Source organism: Oncorhynchus gorbuscha, linkage group LG13 (genome assembly GCF_021184085.1).
Source record: "Oncorhynchus gorbuscha isolate QuinsamMale2020 ecotype Even-year linkage group LG13, OgorEven_v1.0, whole genome shotgun sequence".
In the NCBI taxonomy this organism is placed as follows: domain Eukaryota; kingdom Metazoa; phylum Chordata; class Actinopteri; order Salmoniformes; family Salmonidae; genus Oncorhynchus; species Oncorhynchus gorbuscha.
The window spans coordinates 7,789,216-7,814,266 of record NC_060185.1 but is presented as its reverse complement, the minus strand read 5'-3'; the positions used below and the strand labels follow the sequence as shown (position 1 = coordinate 7,814,266).

Here is a 25,051-nt window from a genome sequence, read left to right as displayed (position 1 = left end):
CATCCCACCTAACTCCATGAACCCACCCCTTAACTACTCTCAGTCCATCCCACCTAGCTCCATAAACCCACCCCTTAACTACTCTCAGTCCATCCCACCTAGCTCCATGAACCCACCCCTTAACTACTCTCAGTCCATCCTACCTAGCTCCATAAACCCACCCCTCAGCTACTCAGCTACTCTCAGTCCATCCCACCTAGCTCCATGAACCCACCCCTTAACTACTCTCAGTCCATCCCACCTAGCTCCATGAACCCACCCCTTAACTACTCTCAGTCATCCCACCTAGCTCCATGAACCCACCCATTAACTACTCTCAGTCCATCCCACCTAGCTCCATGAACCCACCCATTAACTACTCTCAGTCCATCCCACCTAGCTCCATGAACCCACCCCTCAGCTACTCTCAGTCCATCCCACCTAGCTCCATAAACCCACCCCTTAACTACTCTCAGTCCATCCCACCTCGCTCCATGAACCCACCCCTTAACTACTCTCAGTCCATCCCACCTAGCTCCATAAACCCACCCCTCAGCTACTCTCAGTCCATCCCACCTAGCTCCATGAACCCACCCCTCAGCTACACTCAGTCCATCCCACCTAACTCCATGAACCCACCCATTAACTACTCTCAGTCCATCCCACCTAGCTCCATGAACCCACCCCTTAACTACTCTCAGTCCATCCCACCTAGCTCCATGAACCCACCACTTAACTACTCTCAGTCCATCCCACCTAGATCCATGAACCCACCCCTTAACTACTCTCAGTCCATCCCACCTAGCTCCATGAACCCACCCCTTAACTACTCTCAGTCCATCCCACCTAGCTCCATGAACCCACCCCTCAGCTACTCTCAGTCCATCCCACCTAGCTCCATAAACCCACCCCTTAACTACTCTCAGTCCATCCCACCTCGCTCCATGAACCCACCCCTTAACTACTCTCAGTCCATCCCACCTAGCTCCATAAACCCACCCCTCAGCTACTCTCAGTCCATCCCACCTAGCTCCATAAACCCACCCCTCAGCTACACTCAGTCCATCCCACCTAGCTCCATAAACCCACCCCTCAGCTACTCTCAGTCCATCCCACCTAGCTCCATGAACCCACCCCTTAACTACTCTCAGTCCATCCCACCTCGCTCCATGAACCCACCCCTCAGCTACTCTCAGTCCATCCCACCTAGCTCCATAAACCCACCCCTCAGCTACTCTCAGTCCATCCCACCTAGCTCCATAAACCCACCCCTCAGCTACTCTCAGTCCATCCCACCTAGCTCCTCCATAAACCCACCCCTCAGCTACTCTCAGTCCATCCCACCTAGCTCCATAAACCCACCCCTCAGCTACTCTCAGTCCATCCCACCTAGCTCCATAAACCCACCCCTCAGCTACTCTCAGTCCATCCCACCTAGCTCCATAAACCCACCCCTCAGCTACTCTCAGTCCATCCCACCTAGCTCCATAAACCCACCCCTCAGCTACTCTCAGTCCATCCCACCTAGCTCCATAAACCCACCCCTCAGCTACTCTCAATTCGTGTATTTTAATTTACCCATATTTGTTGTAATATTTGTTCCGTCTTTTCTGTATGATGAAACCGGAATATCATTTTTTTTTAAAGGGTTCCGTTTTCAATTAACTGAAAGTGAGAGGTTGTAATCTGGATAAAAGGAAAAATTACATTTTTGAACAAGGTATGAGCTATTCTTACTCATCTGCTTTAGAACCTGTTTGGGTTGAAGTACAGTATAACTTTTGTATGGCTGTATTACGGCACAAGGCAAGACCCCAATGCAGACACAGGAGGCAGACGGTTGGAGTCTTACAATGTTTATTAAAGAGAGAATGAGAATGGTCGTGGACAGGCAAAAGTTCAAAACCAGTTCAGAGTTCAATAGGTACCGAAGGGCAGGTAGATTCAAGGTTGGGGCAGGCAGGATGATGAGACAGGTGGGAAAGTAGTCCAGAGTCAGGCAGGGGTCAGAACCTGAAGGACTATTGAAAAGAGAATAGAAAATGAGTATGGGAAAAACACGCTGGTTGACTTAACTAAACATACAAGATGAACTGGCCCAGAGAGACAGGAAACACAGGGATAAATACACTGGCCCAGAGAGACAGGAAACACAGGGATAAATACACTGGCCCAGAGAGACAGGAAACACAGGGATAAATACACTGGCCCAGAGAGACAGGAAACACAGGGATAAATACACTGGCCCAGAGAGACAGGAAACACAGGGATAAATACACTGGCCCAGAGAGACAGGAAACACTGGGGGAAAATACACTGGCACTGAGAGACAGGAAACACAGGGATAAATACACTGGCCCAGAGAGACAGGAAACACTGGGGGAAAATACACTGGCACTGAGAGACAGGAAACACTGGGGGAAAATACACTGGCCCAGAGAGACAGGAAACACATGGATAAATACACTGGCACAGAGAGACAGGAAACACAGGGATAAATACACTGGCACAGAGAGACAGGAAACACAGGGATAAATACACTGGCATGGAGAGACAGGAAGCACAGGGATAAATACACTGGTACAGATAGACAGGAAACACTGGGGGAAAATACACTGGCACAGAGAGACAGGAAACACAGGGATAAATACACTGGCACAGAGAGACAGAAAACACAGGGATAAATACACTGGTACAGAGAGACAGGAAACACTGGGGGAAAATACACTGGCACAGAGAGACAGGAAACACAGGGATAAATACACTGGCACAGAGAGACAGGAAACACAGGGATAAATACACTGGAGAAAATAAGCGACACCTGGAGGGGGTGGAGACAATCACAGGGACAGGTGAAACAGATCAGGTTGTGACAGACTGACGCTTTTAGTGATAGGTTTAATGCTTCAATATTCAATCATTTCAGCCCCCCTGAAGTCCGATTCATTATATAAATAAGCATGTTTTAATTTGTTTGGTTTTCCATTCCAAATAAAGTGAAATGTTTTTTGCTCAGATAATTTAAAAAATAAATAGTTCCGAGTAGGCAGGGCCATAAGTAAATAGGTAAATTGGGATATGACAACTGCATTAATCCAGATTATCCCCCCCACACACACAAATAGACAGTTATTTACCTTTCCATGGTAGCAAGATCTTATCTATTTTTGCTGACTGGTGGGGTACGTGTGTGTGTGTGTGTGTGTGTGTGTGTGTGTGTGTGTGTGTGTGTGTGTGTGTGTGTGTGTGTGTGTGTGTGTGTGTGTGTGTGTGTGTGTGTGTGTGTGTGTGTGTGTGTGTGTGTGTGTGTGTGTGTGTGTGTGTGTGTGTGTGTGTGTAAGGTGACTATGCAAACAATTTGGAATTTTCAATACATGAATGTTTACTAAAAAGAAGAAGTGATGCAGTCAGTCTCTCCTCAACTCTTAGTGAAGAGAGACTGGCAGCATAGTATTTATATCAGCCCTCTGATTACAATGTAGAGCAAGAGGTGCCGCTCTGTTCTGGGCAAGCACTTGACCACATGGTTGGAGCACTTGACCACATGGTTGGAGCCCTTGACCACATGGTTGGAGCACTTGACCACATGGTTGGAGCACTTGACCACATGGTTGGACAATAATCAAGATAAGATAAAACTACACCCTGCAGGACATGATTTGTGGTGTCAAAAAAGCAGAAAGCATCTCTTTATTTACGGACAGAACTCTCCCCATCTTTACAACCATTAAATATATATGATATATGTTTTGATCGTGACAGTTTACAATCTAAGGTAACAAGTTTAGTCACCACCATTCATTGCCAGATTCAGCTTCAAATTCAGATTCAAATTCAGCTTCAGATTCAGATTCAGCTTCAGATTCAGCTTCAGATTCAGATTCAGATTCAGCTTCAGATTCAGATTCAGCTTTAGATTCAAATTCAGATTCAGCTTCAGATTCAGATTCAGATTCAGCTTCAGATTCAGTTTCAGATTCATCTTCAGATTCAGAGGTGTAGAACATGACAGAGCTTGAAGAATTAAACAAATAACAATGGGCAAATATTGTACAATCCAAGTGTGCAAAGTAATGTAACAGTATAGCTTCCATCCCCTCTCCTCACCCCAACCTGGTCTCGAACCAGGGACTCTCTGCACACGTCAACCACAGTCATTCACGAAGCATCGTTACCATCGCGCCACGGCCCATGCAGAAAAGGGGGAACCACTTCTTCTAGGTCTCAGAGCGAGCGAAGAACACCGACTTGAAACACTATTAGCGCGCACGACCGCTAACTAGCTAGCCATTTCACATCGGCCACACAAAGCTCTTACAAAGAGACTTACTCAGAATGACTCACAGCTGTAATCGCTGCCAAATGCGATTCTAACATGTATTGTATTGGTGTGAAAACTTATTTAAATGAAATATTTCTGCTAAAATTACTAAAAACATGTTTTCACTTTGTCATTATAGGGTGTTAGAGCCGATTTGGACATATTTGTATAAAAGACCGAACATATGGAGCTCCATGTATATTTGTGTAAATATATTAAATATGAATGTAAATGATGAAATATTAGGTACTTACCTTTATGATTTATATTTACCTGATTGAGATATATTAATTTGTTGTTAGTGTAACTCAGCCATTTGGCCCCCCCTCTAGCCTATTCATTGTATTGTGGTAAGTGTGTTAGGATAAAGGCAGGAAGTTGGGCCTTCGGGAGAGGGAGTCCTTGCTAGATGCGGGAGCGGTATAGTTTTTTGACCATACAGATATACAGACAGGTCATAATATGTATTTTCCATATAAAGTCATCTATGCTTTAAGTTGATTAAATAATCATTTATTTGTTAGATATAAGAAGAATAAACATTTTTGTTGCACCATATCCCTGGATGTCATTGAATGTTTGGCCGTTTGGAAACCTTGACTGTGGACTGTATGCGTACCAAACAACCCCGCTTCAGGCTTGGGCAGTGGCTATGGTAAAGACGAAAGGAAGCCACTACATAGGGTATTGTATGGAGATGGGTGAGGAAAAAGGAAAATGTCATCCATTTTGAGTTTAGGCTGTAACGCAGCAGAATTTGGAATAAGTCCATGGGTATGAAGGCAGTGTACAGCACTGGGTGGTATGACTACTTAATAAACTAGCAGAGGCCAGAGAGAGCTGACATATTGATATTGTGTGGCCTGGGTGATATTATGTGGCCTGGGTGATATTATGTGGCCTGGGTGATATTGTGTGGCCTGGGTGATATTATGTGGCCTGGGTGATATTATGTGGCCTGGGTGATATTATGTGGCCTGGGTGATATTATGTGGCCTGGGTGATATTATGTGGCCTGGGTGATATTATGTGGCCTGGGTGATATTGTGTGGCCTGGGTGATATTATGTGGCCTGGGTGATATTATGTGGCCTGGGTGATATTGTGTGGCCTGGGTGATATTATGTGGCCTGGGTGATATTGTGTGGCCTGGGTGATATTGTGTGGCCTGGGTGATATTGTGTGGCCTGGGTGATATTGTGTGGCCTGGGTGATATTATGTGGCCTGGGTGATATTATGTGGCCTGGGTGATATTATGTGGCCTGGGTGATATTATGTGGCCTGGGTGATATTATGTGGCCTGGGTGATATTATGTGGCCTGGGTGATATTGTGTGGCCTGGGTGATATTATGTGGCCTGGGTGATATTATGTGGCCTGGGTGATATTATGTGGCCTGGGTGATATTATGTGGCCTGGGTGATATTATGTGGCCTGGGTGATATTGTGTGGCCTGGGTGATATTATGTGGCCTGGGTGATATTGTGTGGCCTGGGTGATATTATGTGGCCTGGGTGATATTGTGTGGCCTGGGGGATATTATGTGGCCTGGGTGATATTGTGTGGCCTGGGTGATATTATGTGGCCTGGGTGATATTATGTGGCCTGGGTGATATTATGTGGCCTGGGTGATATTGTGTGGCCTGGGGGATATTATGTGGCCTGGGTGATATTATGTGGCCTGGGTGATATTATGTGGCCTGGGTGATATTATGTGACCTGGGTGATATTATGTGGCCTGGGGGATATTATGTGGCCTGGGTGATATTATGTGACCTGGGTGATATTATGTGGCCTGGGTGATATTATGTGGCCTGGGTGATATTATGTGGCCTGGGTGATATTGTGTGGCCTGGGTGATATTATGTGGCCTGAGGGATATTATGTGGCCTGGGGGATATTATGTGGCCTGGGTGATATTATGTGGCCTGGGTGATATTATGTGGCCTGGGGGATCTAGGGGTCATGTGGACTAATGGTCACATTCAATGTATCATTGCCATCGTGGGTTTGAATGTGACCCTGTACTCTTTCAGCACACTCTCTCGTTTTCTCCTATCTTTCAACTCGCTCTCTATCCAGTAAACATACACATATAAATGTATATTATATCTACAGCAACAGTTGTTACAGGCTTTGGTTTTTCCATTTTATATTTAGAGGTTAGCACATGGGGACCCACGGATGGGTGTCATCTTGTTAGTCAGTTACACCTGCACTCATTTGTCATCTCGTTAGTGGGAAGGTGTTTCACCTGTGCTGGCCCAGGTGCTATTTAAGAGTGGCCTGCCCAGTGCTCCAGTTGTGTTGAGAGATGTGGAGCAGTAACACTTTAAGTTGGCTCTCCCCTAGTTGAGTTCTAGACAAAACAATCCTTTATCTGATCTACCCTGTTTTTCTTTTCCTACACTTTTTGTTTTGCTACGTACCTTTTTTAAGTTTGGTGTGTTTAAAAAATTTAAAAAATACATATTTTGTTTGCCTCTTCTTGGGCAAATTTCCTGGGTGCTCATGATCGGGGTCTTTTAGGTGCCAGTTGTTGCTAGTCATCTTTCAGTGGACACTCGAGTCATTTAGAACCACCCATAAAACCCACACATTTAATTTTGGTTGTTGTCAGTGACTCTTTGTTAGTTCCCCTTTCTGTTTGCGTGACAATTATTTTATTTTTTTCTTGCTGGGAAACGTACCAAAATGGAGGCTCATTCGGGATCTTGTTTACTGTGAGTATGTTAGTCACTCTAATCATCTTCTCCTTAAGCTCTGCTGCGTTCAGATATTTGAGTTTTCAAAAGACACGTGTGGCAGACTTTCTGTCACTGACATCCACCCTGAGGGGTTATAAGATTGGTGGAATCATTTTGAAAGTTGCATGAACACACGGGCTTATAAAATAAAAAGCCTAGGGACTCTAAGTTGGAAGCGTTTGTGGAAAACTCTACATGGGAGATGCTAGATAAATGTACAAAAGGTGAATCTGCTTGTCATTGCAAAGCATTGTGACCTCAAAATTGCACATGCCGATTGAAAAGCTGTAGTCGGAGAGTTAGGAGAAGGAGTAATAATATAATAATAATATATGCCATTTAGCAGACGCTTTTATCCAAAGCGACTTACAGTCATGTGTGCATACATTCTACGTATGGGTGGTCCCGGGAATCGAACCCACTACCCTGGCATTACAAGCGCCATGCTCTACCAACTGAGCTACCCCATTGATGTGCAACTAAATCAAATCAAATCCAATCAAATTGTATTTGTCACATACACATGGTTAGCAGATGTTAATGCGAGTGTAGCGAAATGCTTGTGCTTCTAGTTCCGACAATGCAGTAATAACCAACAAGTAATCTAACTAACAATTCCAAAACTACTGTCTTATACACAGTGTAAGGGGATAAAGAATATGTACATAAGGATATATGAATGAGTGATGGTACAGGGCAGCATAGGCAAGATACAGTAGATGGTATCGAGTACAGTATATACATGTGAGATGAGTATGTAAACAAAGTGGCATAGTTAAAGTGGCTAGTGATACATGTATTACATAAGGATGCAGTCGATGATATAGAGTACAGTATATACGTATGCATATGAGATGAATAATGTAGGGTAAGTAACATTATATAAGGTAGCATTGTTTAAAGTGGCTAGTGATATATTTACATCATTTCCCATCAATTCCCATTATTAAAGTGGCTGGAGTTGAGTCAGTGTCAATGTCAGTGTGTTGGCAGCAGCCACTCAATGTTAGTGGTGGCTGTTTAACAGTCTGATGGCCTTGAGATAGAAGCTTTTCTCTCGGTCCCAGCTTTGATGCACCTGTACTGACCTCGCCTTCTGGATGATAGCGGGGTGAACAGGCAGTGGCTCGGGTGGTTGATGTCCTTGATGATCTTTATGGCCTTCCTGTAACATCGGGTGGTGTAGGTGTCCTGGAGGGCAGGTAGTTTGCCCCCGGTGATGCGTTGTGCAGACCTCACTACCCTCTGGAGAGCCTTACGGTTGAGGGCGGAGCAGTTGCCGTACCAGGCGGTGATACAGCCCGCCAGGATGCTCTCGATTGTGCATCTGTAGAAGTTTGTGAGTGCTTTTGGTGACAAGCCGAATTTCTTCAGCCTCCTGAGGTTGAAGAGGCGCTGCTGCGCCTTCTTCACGATGCTGTCTGTGTGAGTGGACCAATTCAGTTTGTCTGTGATGTGTATGCCGAGGAACTTAAAACTTGCTACCCTCTCCACTACTGTTTCATCGATGTGGATAGGGGGGGTGTTCCCTCTGCTGTTTCCTGAAGTCCACAATCATCTCCTTAGTTTTGTTGACGTTGAGTGTGAGGTTATTTTCCTGACACCACACTCCGAGGGCCCTCACCTCCTCCCTGTAGGCCGTCTTGTCGTTGTTGGTAAATCAAGCCTACCACTGTTGTGTCGTCCGCAAACTTGATGATTGAGTAGGAGGCGTGCGTGGCCACGCAGTCGTGGGTGAACAGGGAGTACAGGAGAGGGCTTAGAACGCACCCTTGTGGGGCCCCCGTGTTGAGGATCAGCGGGGAGAAGATGTTGTTGCCTACCCTCACCACCTGGGGGCGGCCCGTCAGGAAGTCCAGTACCCAGTTGCACAGGGCGGGGTCGAGACCCAGGGTCTCGAGCTTGATGATGAGCTTGGAGGGTACTATGGTGTTGAATGCCGAGCTGTAGTCGATGAACAGCATTCTCACATAGGTATTCCTCTTGTCCAGAAGCAAATTGGAGTGGGTCTAGGGTGTCAGGTAGGGTGGAGGTGATATGGTCCTTTACTAGTCTCTCAAAGCACTTCATGATGACGGAAGTGAGTGCTACGGGGCGGTAGTCGTTTAGCTCAGTTACCTTAGCTTTCTTGGGAACAGGAACAATGGGAGCCCTCTTGAAGCATGTGGGAACAGCAGACTGGTATAGGGATTGATTGAATATGTCCGTAAACACACCGGCCAGCTGGTCTGCGCATGCTCTGAGGGCGCGGCTGGGGATGCCGTCTGGGCCTGCAGCCTTGCGCGGGTTAACATGTTTAAATGTCTTACTCACCTCGGCTGCAGTGAAGGAGAGACCGCATGTTTTCATTGCAGGCCGTGTCAGTGGCACTGTATTGTCCTCAAAGCGGGCAAAAAGTTATTTAGTCTGCCTGGGAGCAAGACATCCTGGTCCGTGACTGGGCTGGTTTTCTTCTTGTAGTCCGTAATTGACTGTAGACCCTGCCACATGCCTCTTGTGTCTGAGCCGTTGAATTGAGATTCTACTTTGTCTCTGTACTGACGCATAGCTAGTTTGATAGCCTTGCCAAGGGAATAGCTGCACTGTTTGTATTCGGTCATGTTACCAGACACCTTGCCCTGATTAAAAGCAGTGGTTCGCGCTTTCAGTTTCACGCGAATGCTGCCATCAATCCACGGTTTCTGGTTAGGGAATGTTTTAATCGTTGCTATGGGAATGACATCTTCAACACACGTTCTAATGAACTCGCACACCGAATCAGCGTATTCGTCAATATTGTTATCTGACGCAATACGAAACATATCCCAGTCCACGTGACGGAAGCAGTCTTGGAGTGTGGAGTCAGCTTAGTCGGACCAGCGTTGGACAGACCTCAGCGTGGGAGCCTCTTGTTTTAGTTTCTGTCTGTAGGCAGGGATCAACAAAATGGAGTCGTGGTCAGCTTTTCCGAAAGGGGGGCGAACCAGGGCCTTATATGCGTCGCGGAAGTTAGAGTAACAATGATCCAAGGTTTTACCACCCCTGGTTGCGCAATCGATATGCTGATAAAATTTACGGAGTCTTGTTTTCAGATTAGCCTTGTTAAAATCCCCAGCTACAATGAATGCAGCCTCCGGATAAATGGTTTCCAGTTTGCAAAGAGTTAAATAAAGTTCGTTCAGAGCCATCGATGTGTCTGCTTGGGGGGGGATATATACGGCTGTGATTATAATCGAAGAGAATTCTCTTGGTAGAACTGTTAGGGGGGTAGAACTGTAAGTGTTTTCCTTCTTCCGAAGAGGAGAGGCGAAAAGGATCAGAGGACCAATATGCGGCGTGGTAAGTGTCCATGGTTCTTTTAATAGGAAATAGTACACACGAACAACTGAATACAAAAACAATAAACGTGGAATGAACGAAACCCAAAACAGTACCGTGTGGTGAAAAACACAGACACGGAAACAAGCGCCCACAAACACACAGTGAAACCCAGGCTACCTAAGTATGATTCTCAATCAGAGACAACTAATGACACCTGCCTCTGATTGAGAACCATACTTGACCGAAACATAGAAATCCCCAAATCATAGAAAAACAAACATAGACTGCCCACCCCAACTCACGCCCTGACCGTCAAAACAAAGGAAATAAAGGTCAGAATGTGACAAGAACTAAAGGCAAAATGGGAAAAATGGGAACCCGAAACTAGAGCACAAGGAAAGAAAATGTGCAGACAGACTACGACAAGAACAAGACGAATGTGTGCACGCCATTCGATTAAGAGAGATGGATCTGGAAGCGCTCCGAATCCAGTCAGAACATCCTGCACCCAGTAGAGTTTCATCTTGGTGGGAACAACCGACGTGTTTCGTCCATCAACGGAAGAGAGGTGGATGTATATTTTACTCTGAGTGGATTGACACATCCCTAAAGGAGATATTGTCTCTCAGTGACAGAGGGACAAGGCAGTTTCTTCTTGTGGGAACACTCCAGTCTCTGGTCGGGACCTGGTGTGTCTCCTAAACAAGACTTTGGATCGGATGTGTATGAACCCTTTGTTTCAGACGGGTTTGTGTATCTGCAGAGTGGCGATGCTGGTGAAGATACTGTGAGACACTGGGGCAGGCCAGTCCTTCATTCTGGAGGGCGTTTTGCCTTTTGTCCGACACTTCAGCAACTGGTTACAGTCTGTTAGTACAAGGCGTGGAGATGGGTTGCATGGAAGTTCTTTTGTATAATGTGGAACTCGAGTCCGATGTTATTCCTCGTCTTTGGAGTTGAGGCCTAGCCTACCTGTGAAGGTGGTCTCATTCATTTTAGAAAACGATTTGGCTGGAGGGAAGGTCATGCCAAATCCTGTACTCTCTATGGAACCCAGAGTAGAGGAACGTGATAGCTTATCAGAAAAGTACCCTAGCGTGTGTTGTTACAAGTGTCTAAGAAAGTTGGCGCGAACAAGTCTAGTGTTGAGGAGGATGTCGTCAGCGATCCCACCATGGTTGATCTGTCTGGGATGTTTGTGTTTGTGATCCTGGTTTCTGGTAAACCTGAGTTGTGACCCGTCCTTTGAAAAACCCCCCAAAAGTTGAGAGAGTTTGTTGGACCCGTTGAAGGAAGAGAAGGTTCCTATAGTTGAGACTTCGATGTCTAGGATGTAGCTTATTGCTGAACAGAGTAAAGATGATTCACTCTCCCCTCCTTTTTGCTGAGATAAGTCCAGAAGAAGAGTTTTATGAATTATGAAGAGGTTACTTTGACAGAGAACGTGTTCTAACGTTCTCGCACCACTTCTAAGCAAGACGATTTGCGTTTTTCAAATTGTCGTTCCATTTACACTTCGACAAGAGATATTAAGGTTGGCTCACAATGGTAATATGGCACGCCATCTTGTGGTCAACAAGGCCTATGACCGTATCTTGCATAACTTCTGGCCTGGTCTAAAACAATATGTTGTGGCTTACTGTAAATCTTGTTGCGTTTGCCAGTGGAGGGGTAAACCCCAATCAAGCTGTGCCAGTTGCATCTTTGCAGCCTATTCCTGCTTTTTGACTTCCCTTTCAGCAGGGTTCTGGTGGATTGTATTGGTCTTTTGCCAAAAGCAAACAGTGGCAACCAGTTTCTCTTAACCATCATGTGTACTGCCACTCATTTCCCCCATGAAGCCGCTGAGGAAAATCACGGTTCCAAGTATTGTCAAGGCCCTTGTGAAATCATTTTCCAACATTTTTTTAGACTTCAAGCAGGTAGTGCAATCAGACCAAGGTTCAAACGCCTTCCAGCAAAATGCTACAACCATTGGGTGTAACCCATTGCCCCTCTGGGGCGGCAGCGTAGCCTAGTGGGTTAGAGCTTTGGACTAGTAACCGGAAGTTCAACGTGAGTTCAAACCCCCGAGCTGACAAGGTACAAATCTGTCGTTCTGCCCCTGAACAGGCAGTTAACCCACTGTTCCCAGGCCGTCATTGAAAATAAGAATGTGTTAACTGACTTGCCTGGTTAAATAAAGGTAAAATTAAATCTAGTTCCTACAACTCAGAAACTCTAGGTGGTTTTGAGAGATTTCTTTGAGAGCTTTACTGCCGGGAGGTTGTTCAGGAATCTCTCTGGTTTTAGTCCGAATTAGCTTATGTTTGGCCATCATGTCAGAGATCCTTTAAGCTAGCTGAGAGGTTGCAGGGCAACACCTTAAACACAAAAACACATCTGTTGGAACACATTAGCACTTTTCCATACAGATACAGATTGCCTGTGAGTTTGCCAGTGAGAATCTGGAGAAGACCCAAACAAAGAAATGAAAGTTTAGTATGATTGAAAGGCCCGAAGCCGCGCTTTCGATGTGGGTGACCTAGTCTGGCTTTTGTTGCCTGTTCCGGGGTCACCGTTGCAGGCTTACTTTTCAGGACCCTGCCCCTTCCTCACCCCCAAGACCCTGCCCCTTCCTCACCCCCAAGACCCTGCCCCTTCCTCCACCACAAGACCCTGCTCCTTCCTCACCCCCAAGACCCTGCCCCTTCCTCACCCCCAAGACCCTGCCCCTTCCTCCACCACAAGACCCTGCCCCTTCCTCCCCTCCAAGACCCTGCCCCTTCCTCCACCCCAAGACCCTGCCCCTTCCTCCACCCCAAGACCCTGCCCCTTCCTCCACCCCAAGACCCTGCCCCTTCCTCCACCCCAAGACCCTGCCCCTTCCTCCCCTCCAAGACCCTGCCCCTTCCTCCACCACAAGACCCTGCCCCTTCCTCCACCCCAAGACCCTGCCCCTTCCTCCACCCCAAGACCCTGCCCCTTCCTCCACCCCAAGACCCTGCCCCTTCCTCCACCCCAAGACCCTAGAGGTAATCTGGATTACATCATCTGGAGAACAAAAAAACAGGCAGTGTCATGTCAACATGTTGAAACCACACTTCACCCGCTACAATCGGGGCGGAGAAGTTGGTGGAAACTACTATTGTTGTTTGCCTGTAGCTGCTGTCTGCTGTCTGCTGTCACCGTAGACTATAGTCTTCCTCTAGCATGAAGAAAAAGCCCAATACACCCTGTGCTTGTTGGACGGTTGAGTAACTCAGAGATTCTAGAAAACCTTGATGTCTTTTTGGCATACTTGTCTCCGGAGGAAAAAGGCAAACATTGTTCGCACTGCTTTCAGAGTATCAGGGTTTATTCTCAGTTGTGCCAACTCAGACAAATGTACTAGAGCATGACATTGACGTTGGGGACAACATGCCTATTGAGTGAATCCTGAAAAGAGAGAGAAGCTCCGCAGTGAGGTGACATTCATACTTGAGCAACAGTCTGTGGAGTTCGGCATGTAAATAAGCACATAAAGCGGATGGTTACTCAGTCGGACTCGTAACCTTTTTCCCAGGGTCAACCATTGTGTGAACCGTGTTTGCGCTGCTAAGTACGTTAGCAAGTCTGATCTGCTGAAGGGATATTGGCAGGTCCCTCTAACTGAGGGTGCCAAAGAGTTGTCTGCTTGAATACATACCATACGAAACATAACATATCACACTAAATGGTGTGTCTAGGATTTACTCACAGAATAATACGAAATGCTCTGAGACCAGGTTGAGAGGGAGAGGAATGAGATGTGCGACGTTTAACAATGAGTAGGGTTAGAGAGAGCGCTGGAGAGAGAGAATGGGAATGAGGCTAATGAGAGGTGATAAGATTCATTCCAGACCTCAATTTCAAGAATGGAGGAGCAAGGGGGAGGGGGGGGGGACTAGGATGCTGCCACGAGAGGAGAGATCCCTAATGTAAGACATTAGAGACACAGGAACAGACAGGAAGCAGCTAATATCCTTGGATCTCTGCTTGGATAAGGCAGAGTTGAGGTGCAGTCTACATCCCAAATGGCAACCTAGCCCCGACATAGTGTATTACTTTTGACCAGGGCCCGTAGGGAATAGGGTGCAATCTCACATAGTTTGTGCTGCCGACATTGTGGTCTCTCCTCTCTGTGAGCCTGCCTGCCTCCCTGACTGACTGCCTGCTGTCTGATTGGTGCATGAATCCACGTTATAGTGCTCTGCTAGTTAGAGCTGAAAGCTAGGACTGTACTGGAGGTTTTATTCCCTATTAGCTAAGATGTCATCACTGTGCGCCACGCCTGTCACCATATGTTTAGGGACTCATTGTGTTGGCCCCTTTTCTGAATAATTTACCCTGAGAATCTGTCTCGCTTGCTTGGACAGTCCTGTGACTCTGAGACAGATTCTGAATAATACAATTTGGAGTTGTTGTTTTTTTTCTTTCTTCTTCTCCGTTATGATAAATATTCTAGCCGATGATGTAGGTTGAGGAGGCAGTCGGTCGGGGTGCAGTCAGTCGGGGTGCGTGCCACGCCCGCGCTGTGTATTGCAGCACTCAGGGTTTTCACAAAACTCAATTACCAATTTCAGACGACTAACATCGACAGACTACTGCCTCAGCCAAACTGAATTGTTAACACCTGACCTCCAGATAAAACGGTTTCTGGGGAGCAGGTACGTCCCAAATAGAAGCCTAGTCCCTACATAGTGCACTGCTTTTGACCACAGTCCTATGGTCCCTGGTCAAAAAGTAGTGCGCTACATATGGAATAGGGTGCCATTTGGGACACAAAGGAGTCAGAGAGAGGAGGGGATGGGAGGGGGCCGTCTTTGAGTAGTGTTTCAGGTCAAAGAGTTGCTTGAATTACAGCCACAGGAAAGTAAGATTTTCTCAACTTAATAAAGGTTGTGCAAAGGAAATGAACCTGGCTCCACATACAGTGCCGTTGGAAAGTATTCAGACCCCTTGACCTTTTCCACATTTTGTAATGTCACGGCCTTATTCCAAAATGGATTAAATAAAATAATTTCCTCAGTAATTTACACACAATACCCCATAAAGGGAGCACACACATATATATATATATTTTTTTACATTTTAGCAAAAATAAATACCTTATTTACATCAGTATTCAGACCCTTTGATATCAGACTCGAATTTGAGCTCAGGTGCATCCTGTTTCCATTGATCATCCTTGAGATATTTCTACAACTTGATTGGAGTCCACCTGTGGTAAATTCAATTGATTGGACTTTATTTGGAAAGGGACACACCTGTCTATATAAGGTCCCACAGTTGACAGTGCATGTCAGAGCAAAAATCAAGCCGTGAGGTCGAAGGAATTGTCCATAGAGCTCCGAGACAGGATTGTGTTGAGGCACAGATCTGGGGAAGGGTACCAAAACATTTCTGCAGCATTGAATGTCCTTAAGAACTCAGGGGCCTCCATCATTCTTACATGGAAGAAGTTTGGTACCAACGAGACTCTTCCTAGAGCTGGCCACCTGGCCAAACTGAGCAATTGAGGGAGAAGGGCCTTGGTCAGGGAGGTGGCCAATGACCCGATGCTCACTCAGACAAAGCTCCAGAATTCCTCTGTGGAGATGGGAGAACCTTCCAGAAGGACAACCATCTCTGCAGCACTACACCAATCAGGCCTTTATGGTAGAGTGGCCAGACAGAAGCCACTCCTCAGTAAAAGGCACATGACAGTTTGCCTAAAGGCACCTCTCAGACCATGAGAAATAAGATTCTTTGGTCTGATGAAACCAAGATTGAACTCTTTGGCCTGCATGCCAAGCGTCACGTCTGAGGGAACCTGGCATGGTGGTGGCAGCATCATGCTGTGGGGATGTTTTTCAGTGGCAGGGACTGGGAGACTGGTCAGGATCGAGGCAAAGATCAACGGAGCAAAGTACAGAGAGATCCTTGATGAAAACCCACTCCAGAGTACTCAGAACCTCAGACTGGGTTGAAGGTTCACCTTCCAACAGGACAACGACCCTAAGAACACAGACAAGACAACACAGGAGTGGCTTCGGGACAAGTCTTTGAATGTCCTTGAGTGGCCCAGCCAGAGCCCGGACTTGAACCCGATCGAACATCTCTAGAGAGACCATAAAATAGCTGTGCAGCAACGCTCCCCATCCAGCCTGACAGAGTTTGAGAGGATCTGCAGAGAAGAATGGGAGAAACTCCCCAAATACAGATGTGCCAAGCTTGTAGCGTCACACCCAAGAAGACTTGAGGCTGTAATCACTGCCAAAGGTGCTTCAACAAAGTACTGAGTGTCTAAATACTTATGTAAATGTGATATTTAAAAATAGAAAAAAGTTTCATAAAATAGCAAAAATGTCTAAAACCATTTGCTTTGTGATTATGAGGTATTGTGTGTAGATTGATGGGAGGGGGGGGAAACGATTTAATTAATTTTAGAATAAGGCTGTAACGTAAAACAAAATGTGTGAAAAATTCCCGGAGGTCTGCATGCTTTCCGCTGGCCGCTGAAACTCCCTGTTTCCTGCTTTGTCAATGTTGAAATTCTTTCTGGGTATCTACAGGAGTCAGAAAAACTCTAACTTCTCCCAGCTTGATTTATATTGGAATTCAATTCTCAAAGTGGTCCATGGTTGGCACAGCATAAATGTGGACCGCTTAAGGCAAGCATAAAAGTCTGGCTACATCCCAAAATCGTACCCTATTTCCTATATAGTGCACTATACGGCTCTGGTCAAGAGTAGTGCACTATATAGGGAATAGGGTGCTATTTGGGTGGAAGTCGCTGTCTGCCCACCTACAGTTGGCATCTCACACTGCCTGACCCCTTCCCTTCCTCTCTATACAGTTTTTACAGTTGGCATCTCACCTGCCTGACCCCTCCCCTTCCTCTCTATACAGATTTTACAGTTGGCATCTCACCTGCCTGACCCCACCCCTTCCTCTCTATACAGATTTTACAGTTGGCATCTCACCTGCCTGACCCCTCCCCTTCCTCTCTATACAGTTTTTACAGTTGGTATCTCACACTGCCTGACCCCTCCCCTTCCTGTCTATACAGTTTTTACAGTTGGCAACTCACCTGCCTGACCCCTCCCCTTCCTCTCATACAGTTTTTACAGTTGGCATCTCACACTGCCTGACCCCTCCCCTTCCTCTCTATACAGTTTTTACAGTTGGCATCTCACACTGCCTGACCCCTCCCCTTCCTGTCTATACAGTTTTTACAGTTGGCAACTCACCTGCCTGACCCCTCCCCTTCCTCTCATACAGTTTTTACAGGTGGCATCTCACCTGCCTGCCCCCCCCCCTTCCTCTCTATGCTATTGGGGGGTGATGATGGCAGAATGCAGAGTGAGAACCAATCAGTCTGCTAGGACATGCTGGCTGGTCTTTCCATGTACATGTATGGATGATGTGACAAGGTTGGTGTTAAGGTCAGGACATTGAACATGCAGATGGGTATACAAGTGAGAGGTCGGGATGTGTGTGTGTCTAAATATATATCAACACCATCAACAGGATTGGAGCAGGAGACTGCTTTTAAACGTCTGAAGAGAAACCAACCCTTTGTCTTGTCTTCGTCTTCACGGGGTCCTTTGTAGCTCAATCGGTAAAGCACTGTGCTTGTAATGGCAGAGTAATGGGGTTTGATTCCCAGGACCAACCATATGTAAAATGGCTGTAAGAGGTGTTGGATTAAAGCATCTGCTAAGTGGTATATATTATATCACACTGCATGAACAGAAGTGTCTGGACACCTGCTCTTTGAAAATTTCATTCCAAAATCATGGGCATTAAAATGGAGTTGGTCCCTCCTTTACTACCATAACAGCCTCCACTCTTCTGGGAAGGCTTTCCACTAGATGTTGGAACATTGCTGCTCTAACAGCCTCCACTCTTCTGGGAATGCTTTCCACTAGATGTTGGAACATTGCTGCTCTAACAGCCTCCACTCTTCTGGGAAGGCTTTCCACTAGATGTTGGAACATTGCTGCTCTAACAGCCTCCACTCTTCTGGGAAGGCTTTCCACTAGATGTTGGAACATTGCTGCTATAACAGCCTCCACTCTTCTGGGAAGGCTTTCCACTAGATGTTGGAACATTGCTGCTCTAACAGCCTCCACTCTTCTGGGAAGGCTTTCCACTGGAACATTGCTGAGCCTCCACTCTTCTGGGGCTTTCCACTAGATGTTGGAACATTGCTGCTCTAACAGCCTCCACTCTTCTGGGGGAATGCTTTCCACTAGATGTTGGAACATTGCTGCTCTAACAGCCTCCACTCTTCTGGGAAGGCTTTCCACTAGATGTTGGAACATTGCTGCTCTAACAGCCTCCACTCTTCTGGGAAGGCTTTCCACTAGATGTTGGAACATTGCTCTAACAGCCTTTCCACTCTTCTGGGAAGGCTTTCCACTATAACAGCCTCCACTCTTAACAGCCTCCACTCTTCTGGGAAGGCTTTCCACTAGATGTTGGAACATCTGCCTCCACTCTTCTGCTTTCCACTATAACAGCCTCCACTCTTCTGGGAAGGCTTTCCACTAGATGTTGGAACATTGCTGCTCTAACAGCCTCCACTCTTCTGGGAAGGCTTTCCACTAGATGTTGGAACATTGCTGCTCTAACAGCCTCCACTCTTCTGGGAAGGCTTTCCACTAGATGTTGGAACATTGCTGCTCTAACAGCCTCCACTCTTCTGGGAAGGCTTTCCACTAGATGTTGGAACATTGCTGCTCTAACAGCCTCCACTCTTCTGGGAAGGCTTTCCACTAGATGTTGGAACATTGCTGCTATAACAGCCTCCACTCTTCTGGGAAGGCTTTCCACTAGATGTTGGAACATTCTGCTATAACAGCCTCCACTCTTCTGGGAAGGCTTTCCACTAGATGTTGGAACATTGCTGCTATAACAGCCTCCACTCTTCTGGGAAGGCTTTCCACTAGATGTTGGAACATTGCTGCTATAACAGCCTCCACTCTTCTGGGAAGGCTTTCCACTAGATGTTGGAACATTGCTGCTATAACAGCCTCCACTCTTCTGGGAAGGCTTTCCACTAGATGTTGGAACATTGCTGCTATAACAGCCTCCACTCTTCTGGGAAGGCTTTCCACTAGATGTTGGAACATTGCTGCTCTAACAGCCTCCACTCTTCTGGGAAGGCTTTCCACTAGATGTTGGAACATTGCTGCTCTAACAGCCTCCACTCTTCTGGGAAGGCTTTCCACTAGATGTTGGAACATTGCTGCTATAACAGCCTCCACTCTTCTGGGAAGGCTTTCCACTAGATGTTGGAACATTGCTGCTATAACAGCCTCCACTCTTCTGGGAAGACTTTCTACTAGATGTTGGAACATTGCTGCGGGGACTTGCTTCCATCCAGCCACAAGAACATTAGTGAGGTCAGGAAAAGGCCTCCCCCAAACTGTTGCCACAAAGTTGGAAGCACAGAATCATCTAGACCACGGCAGTCCCAACCCTCTTCTTGGAGATCTACCATCCTGTAGGTTTTCAGTCCAACCCTCTTCCTGGAGATCTACTGTCCTGTGGGTTTTCAGTCCAACCCTCTTCCTGGAGATCTACTGTCCTGTAGGTTTTTTAGTCCAACCCTCTTCCTGGAGATCTATGGCCTGTGGGTTGTCAGTTCAACCCCCTTCCTGGAGATCTACCGTCCTGTAGGTTTTCAGTTCAACCCTAATTTAACACACCTGATCCTACTTATTAGCTGCTCAACTAGACCTTAACTAGCTGAATCAAATACACAAAATTAGGGTTGCACTGAACCTACAGGACAGTAGATCTCCAGGGAGAGGGTTGGAATGAACCTACAGGACAGTAGATCTCCAGGGAGAGGGTTGGACTGAACCTACAGGACAGTAGATCTCCAGGAAGAGGGTTGTATGCAGTAATGTTAAGATTTCCCTTCACTGGAACTGTCTTGAAAAACAACCCCAGACCATTATTCCTCCTCCACCAAACTTTACAGATGGCACAATGAATTAGGGCAGGTAGCGTTATCCTGGCATCCGCCAAACTCACATCCGTCCAACTACCAGATGGTAAAGCGTGATTCATCAGTCCAGAGAACGTGTTTCCACAGCTCCAGAGTTCAATGGCGCTGAGCTTTACACCACTCCAGCCGACGCTTGGCATTGGACATGGTGATCTCAGGCTTGTGTGCGGCTGCTCGGCCATGGAAACCCATTTCATGAAGCATCCCGACAAACAGTTATTGTGCTGACGTTGCTTCCAGAGGCAGTTTAAAACTTGGTTGTGAGTGTTGCAACCGAGTACAGATGATTTTCATGCGCTTTAGCATTTGGCGGTCATGCTCTGTGAGCTTGTGTGGCCTACCACTTTGTGGCAGAGCTGTTGTTGCTCCTATAAGTTTCCACTTCACAATAACATCACTTACAGTTGACCGGGGGCAGCTCTAGCAGGGCAGATATTTGACAAACTGACTTGTTGGAAAGGTGGCATGCTATGACGGTGCCACGTTGAAAGTCACTGAGCTCTCCAGTAAGGCCATTCTACTGCCAATGTTTGTCTATGTAGTTTGCATGGCTGTGTGCTCGATTTTTATACACCTGTCAGCAATGGGTGTGGCTGAAATAGCAGAATCCACTAATTTGTAAGGGTGTCCACATACTTTTGTAAATATAGTGTATGTGTGTACAAAACATTAGGAACACCTGCTCTTTCCATGACACAGACTGACCAGGTGAATCCAGGTGACTGACCAGGTGAATCCAGGTGACTGACCAGGTGACTGACCAGGTGACTGACCAGGTGACTCCAGGTGACTGACCAGGTGAATCCAGATGACTGACCAGGTGACTGACCAGGTGACTGACCAGGTGACTGACCAGGTGACTGACCAGGTGACTGACCAGGTGACTGACCAGGTGAATCCAGGTGAAAGCTATGATCCTTTATTGATTGTCACCTGTTATTGTCACCTGTTAAATCCACTTCAATCAGTGTAGAAGAATGGGGGGAGACGGGAGACGGGGGGTTAAAGAAGGACATGTGCCAATCAGAGGGTGAATGTGGGAAAGACCAAAAGATTTAGTGCCTTTTTGTGTATTAAAAAAAAATGTAATATATATAATTTTCAGATTTTTCAGAGTAGGATGTGTTATGAATTTGTAAATGCTTAAGATCCCAGACTAAGTCTTTAACTTTAACAGTCTGACAAATAGATGAAATATGCCTGAGTCTACTATTCAAAAGGCTTCCTCTCAGCAGGGGATTACACCAGACGGGACAAGATGGGAGAAATATAGCTTTTACACCTGACCTTCTGTGTAACAGTCTACAATGCTACATGCCACAGCTGCCAATCTTATTTTCTGCTTTGCAAGACCATGTAAGAGGGGATATCTTGAGATGTATGACAGGTAGTATAAAAATACCTCTGGGACAACTGAAGCCACCCTTAAATCTAGAAATAGTCGGTATCCTACACCCCCTGTCCTGGGTTTGCGGAATGTTCCACAGGAACTGTGGAGAGAGTTCGTACCTCCAAATCAAATTTTTTTTTCGTCTGCACCCGAATACAACCAGTGTAGACCATACTCTTTAAACGACGACTGTGGGAACTGGATCAAACTGGATCAAACTGGACAGCAGAGATGACACGGGTCAGGTAGAACATTGCTCTTCAACATCTGCACCATACAGAGATCTCTGTGGTCTGTACAGACTAAAGGGAGAGAAAAAAATAAGTTTTCAATGAAGTCCTCTTAGAATCAGTAGGTCCTACTACAGGTGTCCTGACCATGATGTCATAGAAGATGTCATGGTAACCTGTTTCCTTGCTTGGTTGGTCTAGCTTATCCCATTGTATATTCTCTGCTTTATTTAACCATGAGATGACAGACTAAAGAAACAGAAAAACATGGTTGCCTCCCAAATGGCACCCTATTCCCTACATAGTGCACTACTTCTGATCAGGGCCCATTGGGACTAGGGTGCATTTGGGAGGTAGACCATTGCTTATCTCAAAACATTAAACATCCAGGGTCAAAAACAGCGAGCCGCAAACAGGAATTAGTTTTGAGCCTTTCGGCATCATTAAGTCACGAGCCAACTAGTCTAATGTCCTCGATTAGCCCTAATGGATGCAGGAATACCTGGAAGGTCTCAATTCCATTGAGTTCACTAGAGTGCTCTCTCTCTCTCTCTCTCTCTTTCACTCTCTTTCTCTCTCGTTCTCTCTCTTTCTCTCTCGTTCTCTCACTCACTCTCGTTCTCTCACTCACTCTCTCTCTCTCTCTCTCTCTCTCTTTCACTCTCTTTCTCTCTCTTTCACTCTCTTTCTCTCTCGTTCTCTCTCTTTCTCTCTCATTCTCTCACTCACTCTCTCTTTCACTCTCACTCTCTTTCACTCTCACTCTTTCACTCTCTCTCACTCTTTCACTCTCTCTCTCACTCTCTTTCTCTCTCGCCCTCTCTCTCTCGCCCCCTCTCTCTCTCTCTCTCGCACCCTCTCTCTCTCTCTCGCACCCTCTCTTTCACTCTTTCACTCTCTTTCTCTCTCTTTCTCTCTCTTTCTCTCTTTCACTCTCTTTCTCTCTCTCTTTCACTCTCTTTCTCTCTCTTTCTCTCTCTTTCTCTCACTCACTCTCTCTCACTCACTCTCTCTCACTCACTCTCTTTCACTCTCTCTTTCACTCTCACTCTTTCACTCTCTCTTTCACTCTCTCTTTCACTCTCACTCTTTCACTCTCTCTTTCACTCTCACTCTTTCACTCTCTCTTTCTCTCTCTCTTTCACTCTCTCTTTCTCTCTTTCTCTCACTCACTCTCTCTCACTCACTCTCTCTCACTCACTCACTCTCTTTCACTCTCTCTTTCACTCTCACTCTTTCACTCTCTCTTTCACTCTCACTCTTTCACTCTCTCTCACTCTTTCACTCTCTCTCTCACTCTCTCTCTTCTCTTTCACTCTCACTCTCACTCTTCTCTTTCTCTCTCTCACTCACTCTCTCTCTCTCTTTCACTCTCTTTCACTCTCTCTTTCACTCTCACTCTTTCACTCTCTCTCTCTCTTTCACTCTTTCACTCTCTCTCTCTCTCTTTCACTCTCACTCTTTCACTCTCTCTTTCACTCTCACTCTTTCTCTCTCTCTTTCACTCTCACTCTTTCACTCTCTCTTTCACTCTCACTCTTTCACTCTCTCTCACTCTTTCACTCTCTCTCTCTCTCTCTCTCTCTCGCAACCTCTCTCTCTCTCTCGCACCTTCTCTCTTCTCTCTCTCTCTCTCTTTCTCTCTCTCTTCCTCTTTCTCACTCCCTCTTTCCTCTTCCTCTCTCTCTTCTCTCTCTCTTCCTTTCTCGCTCTCTCTCTCTCTTCCCCCATATCTCTCTTTCTCTCTTTCTCTTCCCCCCATATTTCTCTCTTTCTCTTCCCCCTCTCTCTCTCTCTCGCTCTCCCTCTCTTCCCCCATCTCTCTCCCCCTCTTTCTCTCTCTCTCTTTCTCTCTCTCTCTCCCTCTCTTTCTCTCATTTCATCAAGCATGTTTCCAAAATGTAACGGTTTCCAAAATGTAACTGTTTTCCATTAAATGAGGACTGTTTCTATCTTTATGATGAGTTTGTTGACCCTGAGATACTGTATGTTTCCTAAATGGCCTCCTATTCCCTATATAGTGCACCAGGACTCGTCAAAAAATAAGTGCACTATACAGGGAATAGGATACTACTTGGGATGAATCCTTAGCTGGAATTCTGCTGTACCGACGCTTTGTGTCAACATGTTATTTGGCTAATGCATAATTTCTACCGTATTTTTCCTGCGTTTGTTCTCGCTTGTGATCAGTTTGTGATCGTTTGACATCTCTTTCAAAACAAATACAAGTACACCTCAACGGTGCTCTGCTAAATATAATCCGATGGTTCCTTTGAATATGTCAACAGCTGAGACTTAAAGATGAGTAAACAAAGAATCTGTCAAACCAATAGCATCATTACACCCACAGCAATCATTAGAACCAATAGAATTATTAGAACCACAGCAATCATTAGAACCAATAGAATTATTAGAACCACAGAAATCAGTAGAACCAATAGAATTATTAGAACCACAGCAATCAGTAGAACCAATAGAATTATTAGAACCACAGCAATCAGTAGAACCAATAGAATCATTACACCCACAGCAATCAGTAGAACCAATAGAATCATTACACCCACAGCAATCAGTAGAACCAATAGAATTATTAGAACCACAGCAATCAGTAGAACCAATAGCATCATTACACCCACAGCAATCAGTAGAACCAATATAATTATTAGAACCACAGCAATCAGTAGAACCAATAGAATTATTAGAACCACAGCAATCAGTAGAACCAATAGAATCATTACACCCACAGCAATCAGTAGAACCAATAGAATTATTAGAACCACAGCAATCAGTAGAACCAATAGAATTATTAGAACCACAGCAATTAGAACCAATAGAATTATTAGAACCACAGCAATTAAAACCGATAGAATTATTAGAACCACAGCAATCAGTAGAACCAATAGAATTATTAGAACCACAGCAATTAAAACCGATAGAATTATTAGAACCACAGTAATTAAAACCGATAGAATTATTAGAACCACAGCAATTGAAACCAATAGAATCATTACACCCACAGCAATCAGTAGAACCAATAGAATTATTAGAACCACAGCAATTAAAACCGATAGAATTATTAGAA

At 45.7% G+C, this 25,051-nt stretch overlaps 1 protein-coding gene across 1 annotated transcript in view; it reads left to right on the top strand.

The window, feature by feature from the left end:
* The window catches only part of LOC123993832 (extensin-2-like), a 71,622-nt gene that overhangs the window by 704 nt on the left and 45,867 nt on the right, over positions 1 to 25,051 (top strand). The window contains exons 2-4 of the mRNA XM_046296300.1: positions 560 to 859; positions 11,110 to 11,133; positions 12,952 to 13,360. Of these exons, the coding sequence (XP_046152256.1) occupies positions 560 to 859; positions 11,110 to 11,133; positions 12,952 to 13,360 (733 nt within the window). The remainder of the gene's footprint in view (positions 1 to 559; positions 860 to 11,109; positions 11,134 to 12,951; positions 13,361 to 25,051) is intronic.